Here is a 12,500-nt window from a genome sequence, read left to right as displayed (position 1 = left end):
TCAAACACGGTCACCATTGACATCAGATCTAAAGCCATTGTTGCAATCTCTCCCGCATGACGATTCTCATTCTTCTCTGGGAGACCACTCACCACCATGTATGAGTCACTGATAGTTTCTACTTTATAAACATCATAATCATCGAGAACTTCATCGAATGCATTATAGGTTTCATTCAAAAAATCCACAATCTCGAATGCGTTACTCTCTTCGCAAATATTGGAGAAATTGGCAATGTCGCTAAAGAATACAGTGACACATTCAAAATACTCTGGATAAATTTTGTTTCCTTCTCTTATGTCGTTCGCTACTTTCCTTGGAAGCATTTGACTTAGTAGTTGTTCTGCTGTAGCTTTGTTCTTTTCAAGTTCTTTTGTTCTTTCAATAACGACAACTTCTAAACTACTAGAATACGACTCCAATAGATTAATTAAATTATCTATAAGCTCACCTTTCACCGGATGGATTTCTTTAAGCATTCGATGAATTGTAGAGAACACAGGCCTCGCTAAAGGCTTCTCCAGCCAACATTGTTCAATCATCTTTCTAAATAAATCACGTGTTGTTTTATCTGTTGGGAAAAGTTCATCTTTTATAATTGGTCTTGTGTAAAGCATGTCGTCTCCACCGATATCTTCCCAAATTCGCCGTGTCGTCTTCTTAGAATTACTTTCTACTAAGTCTAGAATGTCTTTCACAGATAAATAATTGAGTTCGTATTTATAAGGAGTCGCTCTAGTAATAATTTCGCATGTAACTATTGCGAAAGAATAAACATCACCAAATGGCGTACCTGCTTTGACATCATCTAAAACAGAAGCACCTTTTAACAGTTCAGGAGCTGTCCAGAAAAGCTGTTTCCTTTCTTCCAAGGTTTTATCATTTTGAATTCTGTTCTCTCCAAAACGAATGATATGTGCTCCAAAACCAGTAAGGCGTACGGTCCACCGATTATCTAATAAACAGTTTGAAGATTTTAAACGACCGTGGGACTTAATGTCTGATATGTCGTGGATAAATTCCATACCACGACATATGTCTTTCAGAAAAGAATAGCGGAAATCCCATCCAAGATCTACTGCTTCATTCGCTAAAACATCCTCTAAACTTCCCTTATCAAGGAATTCGACAAACAGACTGACATTAGGTTTCACTAAACAAGCACCACCAAATTGAATAACATTCTCGTGTCTAAGTTTAATCAAGCCAACCATTTCGAGAATAAGAGCTTCATTTTTGCTATCTATTGTATTACTGTTAATGAAATTTACATACCATTGTTGTTCTTTCCATTTGTATCTTTGAATCATTGATGAATATTGGCTGGCCTGAGGAAATGAGGCGACACTTATTTCAGCTAGATCGACAACCATCCAGTCTACGATCCAGTCAGTATTATTAAGTGCTGCGCGTTTCTGCTGGTGTTGTGTTAATTTTACGATAAAGAAATACCCAAAGATAAGTAATATTAAAAGCGCTGCGATGGTTGGTAATACAATATATCCGATATGTATATCACAGTGTGATCCTATATACACCCATTTGTTACAACGACAGTAAAACGGCTTCATGCATGTCCCGTGGACACATCTAGTACAATTTGGTTTACTGCAAAATGTACCCGTATAACCATCCCTACATATGCATTCTTCTGGTTTTTGACAATAACCATGTACACATGAACACATCATGCTAATACAATCCAGTCCTGTGTACCCAAATTTGCATCTGCACTTATTGCCTATAATACAAATACCAGTGTCGTAAATATTTATATCCTCGGGGCTTATTAGATTTCTCCCGCACTTCAATCCACAAGAGTAAGGTGGTAAGACCTTTTCAGTTCTCAACATTTTAACTGTTGGCCAATTTTCTCGAGGATTTCTAACCAATTTCTGTGAGACTGCATCAATCATTCCTGAATGAGACCAATATTGACGGAGGTTGTAATGTTTCGAATCCGGTAGTGCAGACAGAGCCTCAGTGTCAAAGCTTTCGTAATCTCCTTTTGCAAAATATGGTATTTCTAGCTGAGCAGAATGGTTGAGTCGCCGGAAGAACCTTATAAATTCTAGGACTCTTTCTTCACCTGAACTTGTTCGATTAGTTTTGGGATTAATTTGCGCTAAAAATCCAAAGTAACCAATGCGGTTTCCATTCTTATCAAGTTCAAGGTCAGAAGTCAAACCATGGATCTTTAGATTTCGTAATTGATCTGCTTGTAGTCTACCGGTTGCTGTCAGATGTTGACGAAGGATTTTTGCCAGCATGTCTGCATAAAGATGCACAGCATCGTATCCAAGCCCCATTCTTGCACCAATATAGTTGGGTCTGTAGCTTACACTTCCGCCTTTGTACATAGTTTTGTCGGCTGCAAACCAATTACCGAATACTCGAAACCAGTCCGATGAACTATAGCCGCTTATATTATATTGTTCACTAAATAAATACGTGCCTGCAAATGCTTCAGTACATTTTTTTGTCTTGCTGCATATACCTTCATTATCAAAAGGGAAATGCCAGACATGTTCACCAAATAACACCCATTGAAAACCATGCATCGAAGAGATGCCACTCAAAAATGCTCCGTGTAAAACAATGGGTTGAATAGACCTTGGGGCAAAAAAAAATATTATTTTACCACCCATAGTTGAAACGCGTACCATTTGTGATGAGTAATATCTGTCAGCCGCTCTAATATTTTGATTAGGTTTAACAATCGGTAGGACAATAAGTCCGACACGTTTAATTCCATATCTTTTCATGTAGACGTAAAACCGAGGGCTCACACGAGTTTCTTCATAACGGATCATTATTATCTTAAACCATCTGCGTTCTTTCGAGGCCAGAAGTACTGAGTTAATTAGTGCATCTTCTGTCCAGCAAACTCTGTTGAGATATCTGTACTTTTTGTGAAAGGTGTTATCAAGTCCAATGTTAGCTGTTGAAATAAATGGTATACGCCCTTTCAGAAGTAATGGGTACACTGCTTCAGAGATATCTGTTGACACACTACTTATCACTAAGCGTATACTATCATAACGAAGTAAATTAGTTTCTGAAGTCAAATCCATTAATTTTTTGTAAGCAGTCGATATATCGTTCTTGGTATCAACGCTTTTTACACTGAACCATATGCCCTTGTTTTTCAAATACGGAGCTATTATTCCATTGTTGATGTCATTTACAGCAAGTCGAATGAAAGTATTTACGTGAGAATCAACGTTTTCTCCAGACCCACTGTAGTGAAGATCTCCAAGGTGGACAATTGAAATATTACCTAGGACGGTAAACTCTGGTGTTGTATATGAAATTTGGAAATTGTTTTCAAGTGAAAATTTTAATTGCACCTTGTCAATTATGTGGCATATTGATATGTATATTAGCGACCTTCCCCTTTTTAATTCAGTAACACTGTCAGGAGATATACAAACTCCAGTTGGGATACTATCAAGCACTAAATGTTGATTTGAATCTGGCTCAGAATATACTCGACGCCCATCGCTATCCAACGCAATAAGAGAAAATCTACCAGGGATGAAGGTACTTAGTAATATAGGGATTCTATTCGTTGCGTGATCTCGAATTTTATCCCATCTTTCCATCACGTTTTCATCGAGAACTAATTTCTTTATACGCTGAACCTCGATTCTCATTAGAGACGTGAAAACCATAGGTAATATATGCACCTGTTTCGCACCTGTCACGCGAGTGAACAGATAATATTTGCGATCATCTGAAATTTTATAGTGATCAAAATCGATATAGCAAGACGGACAAGATGGAATTCTAGTAAAAGGATCACGTGCCATTGTCATCGTTATGTTTAACTGAAAATGATAGACTGCTTCTAAAATTCGAACAGTTCGGAAAGCAACTTTACCCTTCTCCGCTTGTTTACGAATTGACAAATCTCGTGTGTTGAGATGTAACAAAAATTCATCAGCGTCCAGCGTAATTTCTGTCACAGCTAAAATCATTTCTTTCTTTTTGTCGGCATAGAATTTCTTATAGTCATACGGAACTGTTAATATAACAAAAGCCACCGAATCAAGACCGTCTTCTACTCGTTCATCGCTGCTATCGCGAATTTCGACCTCAACATCGAAATTATGGTTCGCCTTTACTGATGCAGGCGGTTGCTTGGTAACTCGCAAATGATGTGCAGGAACTGTAATACGTATTGGATTAGTGTCAGTTTTTGCATGATATTTGGGGACCTCAATTCTCAGCAAACGTGGGCCAGGCGGTAATATTGTATGTTCATGGTAGATCCAGTCAATTATTATTTCTCCTTTGAATATTTCAATGTTCAATTCAACTTTAGAATTCGGTGATCCACATCGGGTTTTCGCATACTCTCTATTTAATCTCTCCGGATAACCCAGCCACCATGCTGTTTTCTGACACAATCTACCTCCACTCTCAGCCCAAGTGTCTGAATGAGAACTGTTTTCAGCTGTTTTAACATCCAATGATGTCACCTTTGCTGTTAGGTTTGATGGTGGTTTTGGTGGTAACAGATTCCCGTTCTCATAATGTATCACGGCAATTATTGGTTTGCTAATCGTTTGATTTAATGGGACAGAATAGTAGAGATCTAGTGGATTAGAAGGAATGCTACGTGGGGGGAAATGCTCTCCTTTAAACCTAATAAAATATTTCCCATTATTTGAAGGCAAAAAATTGAATAGTATAAAAAGTAAACGTAAATGTTTCATATTTCTTCTCGAATATTTTCGAAGCTTTCACTTGTGTTATTTTGCAATTTCCGTTTATAGCAGGAACATTTCTTTCGTTAGCGTTTAAAGAATGCCGCTTCTATGGTAAATAGCAACAACAGCGTCTTTTCTAAGTGACAAAATAATAACAAATCATACACAAAACTTACCGTCTTGCTCATTTTAGTTTGTCTGTCTGCCTGTAAGTGTGCTTCGATGCATATGTATGTATCTATGTATGTATGCATGCATGTATGTATGTAATGCATGTATAGTTGTATGTATATACGTCAGCATGTATTTCTGTACGTATCTATGATTGTATGTTTGTATGTATGTATGTATGAACGTATGTATGTATGTATGTCTGTATGTATGTATATATGTATGTATGTATAGATGTATGTATAGATGTATGTATGTATGTATGTGTGTATGTATGTATGTATGTGAGTAAGCATATGTTTGAGAGTGTGTGTCTCGGTATGCATGTGTCTACGTGTGTTCCTGCGTATGTTTCTGCGTATATAGGTGCAGACGTGGGTGTGTGGTAAGAATATTGCTTCCCAACCACATGGTTCCGGGTTCAGTCACACTTCGTGGCACATTGGGCAAGTGTCTTCTACTATAACTTCAGCTGACCAAAGCCTTATGAGCGAATTTGGTAGATGGAAATTGGAAGAAATCCGTAGTATATATATATATATATATATATATGTGGGGGGGGGGGAGAATGTACGAAAAAACAACAACAGACGAGGACAGGTGGTGTAAACAACAAAAGGGTGTATTAGTATGACGCTCGGGAATACGGAAAGTCTTTAATGTTTCGAGCTACGCTCTTTAACAGAAAGAATACGGAGACAAGGAGAAAAACACGGAGAAAAAGAATTGAATAGTGTTCAGTCAACGGTCATATATTTGTGTGTATGTCTGTGTGTATATGTTTGTCCCCCCCCCACATACACACACCACCACCATCGCTTGAGAACCGATTTTGGTGTGTTTACATCCTCGTAAGTTAGCGGTTCGGCAAAATAGACCGGTAGTATTAGTACAAGGTTTTGAAAGAATAAGTCCTGGGGTTAATTTGATGAACCAAGAAAAATACTCCTTTGAGGTGGCGCTCTAGCATGGCCGCAGCCAAATCACTGAAGCAAATAAAAGAGTTAGAGATTGTGAATATGTATTGCTCTGTGCGTCGCTCAAATTGTGATTGAAGCAAAAACTGTATAAATTAGTCTCTGGTGAACATCTGTCTCTCGGTGGTCGGGCTGTTACACACCAGCACATACCCAGTTATTTAGCCATGGAAATATTGGAGATAACAACGCATTGGTATAGGTGGATGCTAAGTAAACTTATTAATGTTGAAGACAAAAAAGCAAAAGTATGCAAGTAGAGAGCGAATACTAATGTAGACTATAGTCTTTAGGAGAAGGCATAGATGAAATGGACTTCTGGTGGCAGTGTAAACTAACGAAAGATAAATTTGAGTTCAGGGAGTGTAGCACATAAGAGAAAATACTGGAATTTCCTAAATGATGGAAGAGCTAAATTACTTAGAAGTATAAATATATACGTGCGTGTGTACATACATACATACATACACACACACACACACATATATGTGTGTGTTCCTGTATATGTACACTCTCCATCTTCACTCTTTCTCTCTCTCTCTCTCTCTCTCTCTCTCTCTCTCTCTCTCCCTCTCTGTATATATATATATATATATATATATATATATATATATATATATATATATATATATATATATATAAATATATATGTATCTGTAAAAAATATGGTACACTTATTCAGTAGCCATGATAAAACTCCGAGTTTCCGATGCCCGGGCGGTGTTCCGCTCCAACCATCTCTTCAGTTATCCAGCCACTGGAGGTTCTATTTGAAAAACAACCGTTAAGGAAACGAAAACAAAGGGAAATAAGCAACCATATATATATGGTTTCCATAACGGTTGTTTTTCAAATAGAACCTCCGGTGGCTGGATAACTGAAGAGATGGTTGGAGCGGAACACCGCCCGGGCATCGGAAACTCGGAGTTTTATCATGGCTACTGAATAAGTGTCACATATTTTTTACAGATACATTCCTCTATTTGCATAATATCGAGGTCTCTTTCTTTCTTTTGTTGCCATTCCTGCCAAATATATATATACATATATAGGTGTGTGTGTGTGTGTGTGTGTGTGTGTGTGTGTGTGTGTGTGTATAAAGGTTATGAAGGGTATTGGATTCAACCAAACCCAAAGATACAGGTAATACTGAGTAAGTGCTGTATACCGGCTAGTTTTGACCATGTCGTTGTATAAACATGAGTGGGGAATATAACATAGGTCGTGTATTAGCGTGTGTATGTATAAAGAGAGAAAAAGATAAAGAGACCAATGGCAAAGTTAGAAATATATTTTATGGATAAAGTCTTACAGCTTTATCCATAAAATATATTTCTAGCTTTGCCATTGGTCTATTTATCCTTTTCTCTCTTTATACATACATACATATATATATATATATATATATATATATATATATATATATATATATATATATATATATATATATATATATATATACACAAACATACACACATACACACACACACACATTTATGTAATTGTTTAACACGACGTCAAACATTAAGGCGAGGCAAACATCTCAGTCATATACAATATTATTATAGGGAAGAAATTGAAAATCTTACAGTCGTTTCTGGAATATCTTCGAGTATTGGATATTCCGTCATCAGATGACGGAGTATCCCATCCTCGGGGATATCCCAGAAACAGCTATAAGATTTCGAATTTCCCATATTTTGATAACGGAATATCCCGAGTATTGGATCTCATTCTGTTTTCAACAGTTCCCGATTTTTTATATCTTTGAATAAATGAAGATATGGTAGAAAATGGAATACAAAGGGTCTCTGATATTTTCCTGTAACTTTTACCTGCTTTCCACTGTTCAATAATTAAGTTTTTCACTGAACTTGTGAGTTCTTTACTTTTCGCCATTATTACGACACTACTTTATGTTGTCTCAGTGCTGAATGGAGAAGCTAGCATTTTGACACTTGAAAATGACCACGCCTGAGGGGCCCTCCTCTTCTCCCGCAGTCTTTACTGGTGTGCAACTGTCGTTGCTCACCTTTCCTTTTCTTTTTGTGGAGGCACCTGCCTCCACGACTTCCTCCGTCTCCCCCACCAATGGGGGTGGAGGGCACCGGATCTATTTCGAAACGGGGTCACCAGTTTTCATTTATGTTTTATGTAGTGTTTTTGGTACCGAAAGACTTTCAAACTTCGTATACTTATCTATTTTGTGTTATAGAACAGAAAAAAATGTTTGTATTCGAATTTATTTCATGTAAAAAATTGTCTTATTTCGATAATTTTTACTAATCACTGACGTCTATTCAGTTGAAAACAGTTAGCGCTGTAACGGTGTATATCGTATTAATCCCCTAACACTAACCCTAACCCTAACTAGACTGTTAACCCTAACCCTAACCCTAACCCTAACCCTAAAATTAACCCTAACTCTAGAATCCGAACTCTAAAATTGTTACACACATAGATACGCACAGCATAATTTATTATATAAACAATATATGCGTATAAATTACGATTAAACCGGATGAAATATGTCACAGGGAATAACATTTTTTATGACCACCCAGCAGTAACACTATTCAGCTGAATAGACGTCAGTGATTGGTTGAAATCACAGAAATACGACAACTTTAACATGGAATAACTTGCGATGTACGCTTTTTTGTTAAGAAGACTAAGAGTAAAAGATGTTTTATATGACACATTCTACCAGTGTCCCAAGTTTCAAAGTGTTTCGTTAGTGTTTCGTTAAGAAAATACTGGTGCCCCCGTTTTGAAATAGATCCAGGGCACCTTTTCTTTTTTCTTTTGCTACGGGGCCTTACCTTGGCCCTCGGGGCAGTTCTTTTTTATGTAGCCAAGTTCCAGGCACAGATGACATTGGTGGGGGGGACCCTCAATTATCATGGAGTAGCTGGACCCGGCCATCTTCAGGAAATCAGGGAAGCACATGTCCTCTACGGCCACTGGAGTCCACAAAGTCAATGTCGACTTGGCGCCCTCCCAGTAGACCGCAGGTGACATGTGAACATTAAGGAGCCAGGGTCCACTGTCCCCCAAGCCCTGCCGGATGGTATCAGTGATCCACTCGGCCTTGGCCCATGGGGGTAGTCTATAAACCCAGGCTCTAATTGTTCTCCTTCCGCAGTAAGAGGGGAGGGACAAAATTTCCTCCCCCTGCAGAGGCCGGCTGACCGCTTTTGCAGCTTCCTCAGGGGAACCACACCGTTGCGAACTTGACTCCTCCCCCACTCGAGACAAAAAATTTCTTCGCTGGCAAACAAATTGCCAGCTCTCTTTCAACAACCTCTTTGTTGAAGAGGGCAATGGTATTGCGTGACCTACAATAGGTCCGCATGACCACTGCCCTCTTCTCCATCTCATCCAACCACTGCTTGGGTGGGCACAATTCTCACTCCAGGGCAGCGTTCCTTTGCCATGCATTTAAAAAAGTTCAAAAGTTCAAAAAGTTCAAAGGAATATAAACACAGTTCGTATAAAAGAAAAAATAAGAAAGAAGAAATGAGAAAAGAGAAAAGGAAAAGGAAAAAAGAACAAAAGGAAAACCAAAATTGGAAGAAGAAGAAATTTAAAAAATGAGAAAAAAGAAAAGTTCCGGCTGGAATCCTATTTTCTGAACAAAAAAGTTCACTTCAACCGGTATTCCAGCTGTCTGAGTTCTCTTCTTGACACACTCCGCAATGCAGGGTAAATCCACAGAGAATGTTCAAATTTGGCAAAAAATGCCACATCAAATTTCACGAAAATTGAAACAATTCAAAAGTTCACATTCTCCGTAATAGTAAATTCACATGTAGAATTAAATTGGCAAAAATGCCACACCAAATTTCACGAAGAATTTTTTCCCCTCCGTTGCTGTGGTGGCATGCCCACCCACAGCAACGGACGAGGAACACAGCCTAGGCCTCATACATCAGACTACCTTTTACACCACAGCCACCAGGCAAAGGAAAAGTGCATTACCTACCTGCCCGACTTAAGGAGCGTGGCGAGCTAGACATCAGTATAGACTCGGCCGATAGACTGGTCCATTCCATGCGCAAGACCAGCTGTCCCACATAAGCCCAGAGACAGCAATGCCAGGAAACTGTGCAAAACGGTTTCGCCGTTCAGCACGCACTTGAGACAGGCCGGTTTGACAGCATATCCATTCTGTTGAGTTTATCTCGAACCGATATAGACCGTCGGTAGCACTGCCAGGCTAAGAACATCTGAAATTTATGCATTGTATTCCCCGACTGGAAAGTCTTCCAGAACAACCAAACGGTTCGTTTTTGTCGGCACTCAGTGTCTCCACGAGGACGTCATCGCACTTCTCCACCACTACTCCTATGTAGTTTGCTACAGTGGAACATCCACCGATCCCATTCCTCGACTGTGAGCGCCTAGCTACACTCGAGGTACTAAGCGCTCAGTCTCTCGGTCTTTCTTCACCACGACTGCAGCTCTTTCAAAGAGATCAACTGCACCAAGACGTGCCTCACAAACGGAACCCACGCGCGTTCACTGTCCAAAAATCGTTGCAGATGGCACAACCTTAGTGCATGTATGCGAATAAGAAACCTAAGCTACTAGGTAGATGGTGCTGGTGGCAGACTGACCGTCTGACGATTGGAACGCTTTCCCTCCACAAAAAAATTAAATAAGATACGCTCCAGCCTGATCAAGCAGTAACTGGAGCACAACATGACGGTCAGGCGATAAATGATGACGGAGGGGAAGTAAGCATTCGCCACCTCTGCCCGACCTTTCAGGAACTGCTTCCTCTCTGTCCATTTCTGGGTAAGACTGCTGAACCTGCACGTCACCTCGTCCTAGTTCTTATCTACTTGGAAGTCGGGAGCGAACCAGACCCCGAGCAGTTTAATTGGTCCGTCAGTCCAGTGCCCGCCGCTGTCGTTCGACAACATCGATCTGTCTCTCCTAGTCGCAAGTTCACCGACTTGTCTACGTTGATTTTGGCCCCTGCAAACAACTCATATTCCTTTAGAATGGAGCTGACTGTTTCCATTTCGGGGGCGTCCGACACCATTACAGTGACGTCGTCCGCGTATTCCGACACTGCCCTCTCGTGTTCCTGTTTGAAAGGAATAACACCTCAACTGTTTCAACTTCCGCAGCAGTGGTTCGACAGCCACTATGTGCAGAAGAGGTGATAGCGGGCAGCTTTGATAGACTGAGCGTGAAATGCGAAACGGTCCTGATAGGTGTGTATTGCACTCACTAAAACAGGTCCAAAACTGGTCGCTTTCAGAACGGCTTCCAAGTAGCGATGGTCGATCCTGTCGATTGCTTCGACCGATCCAAATTGATCAGCACCCTACCAAAGCCAGGTTTAGTCCCAGCCCTCACTATGATATATCGCATAAAGTGGAGGTTGTTGTGATTGGACATGTGTGATTGAGCACGTTTACGCTTTTTTGCCCAGACTACCGACTACAAACGCTAACCTTTTCGCTAACGCCGTCAACATAATCTTACACTCTATCTAGCAGACTTATGGGCCGAAAATGTCCTGGAATGTACCTATTGTTGGCGTCCTTCCTCAGTATTGATACTACACACCGGCTAATAGCAGTAAGAATGTTCGCGCTCCGTTGCGAGTTACAGTAGACGTCTGCCAAGAGGTCGTGAAAACTCTGGCACGAACACAGAGAATTCATAAGGCACACCATCCAAACCGGGATATTTACGATTTGTGCAATCTCTCATCGCGTCCCGTATTTCAGAGGCCGTTATTGGTTTTGCGCAGCACCTCGCATCCGCTGGCAACAGCCGAGGTAGGCCGTCCAGGTAACAACAACATTTCGCTACCGTCGACCCTTTGTTTTCCTCAAACAGCTGCGCGAAGTGCTACGGGGAAAGTTGCACATATCTACTTGTAACTGATCCGTCAAAGCTCTGATCGTGGTCTTGTTGCCACATCGCATCCTCACAGTTTGGGACCATCGGAAGGTTTCAGTTCATTTGCATTTGGGTGCACGAGCCTTCGCTCTAACAACCCAGCGTTTGCCTCAAAGAAATGGTGAAGGGCCATTCTCGCGGCTAGCACGTCGGTTGCGATGCCTTAGTTTGTCAACTAGTTCTCTCTCTAATCTATTTCTTTCTATAGCTATTTCTTTGCTAAACACTATCGATTCTACTTTATTCGCCCTCTTCAAAGCAATCATCACTGGTTGTTGACGATTGACCATGTCAACTGTGGTTTATCTGCTTTGCTAATCTGGTCCCAGTAGTGTTTGCGTACACGTAAGTACGTGTACAACTTCCAGTAACCGGATCTCTGTCTACCAGTCCTATCTACATTGACTGTGCAGATTATAAATTTGTGGTCTGTATAGCCGATCAATTTGAATTATGGACAACCTACGCTACTCCTATTCTCCTACCTAACAAAGTCTCTATCCCGATAAGATCTGGATACCTCGTTGTGGTTACTCCATGTCCACATTGGCTCATCAAGGAAATCCAGTCGGTATCTCTCAGACAGCTGGAAGTTTCTGAGCAAGTTTTCAAGGCTTTCAAACAGTATCTACTACGTACCAGACCTACACAGTGTCACACAAAATTTTCCCTGCTTTCTTTCGAAATATTTGGAAAATAGCAAATTATTTTCCAG

General features: G+C 40.2%; 1 protein-coding gene across 1 annotated transcript in view; it reads right to left on the bottom strand.

Annotated features, from left to right (window-relative positions):
- Positions 1–4,812, bottom strand: part of LOC106875596 (uncharacterized) — a 6,424-nt gene extending 1,612 nt beyond the window's left edge. The window contains exon 1 of the mRNA XM_089360818.1: positions 1–4,812. This exon is cut by the window's left edge and continues 1,612 nt beyond it. Coding sequence (XP_089216944.1) covers positions 1–4,721 — 4,721 coding nt within the window. The 5' untranslated portion in view covers positions 4,722–4,812.
- Positions 4,813–12,500: the final 7,688 nt, after the last annotated feature.

Source organism: Octopus bimaculoides, chromosome 12 (genome assembly GCF_046866305.1).
Source record: "Octopus bimaculoides isolate indiv1 chromosome 12, ASM4686630v1, whole genome shotgun sequence".
NCBI lineage: Eukaryota > Metazoa > Mollusca > Cephalopoda > Octopoda > Octopodidae > Octopus > Octopus bimaculoides.
The sequence above is the reverse complement of the archived record's forward strand: the minus strand, read 5'-3'. Positions and strand labels throughout refer to the sequence as shown.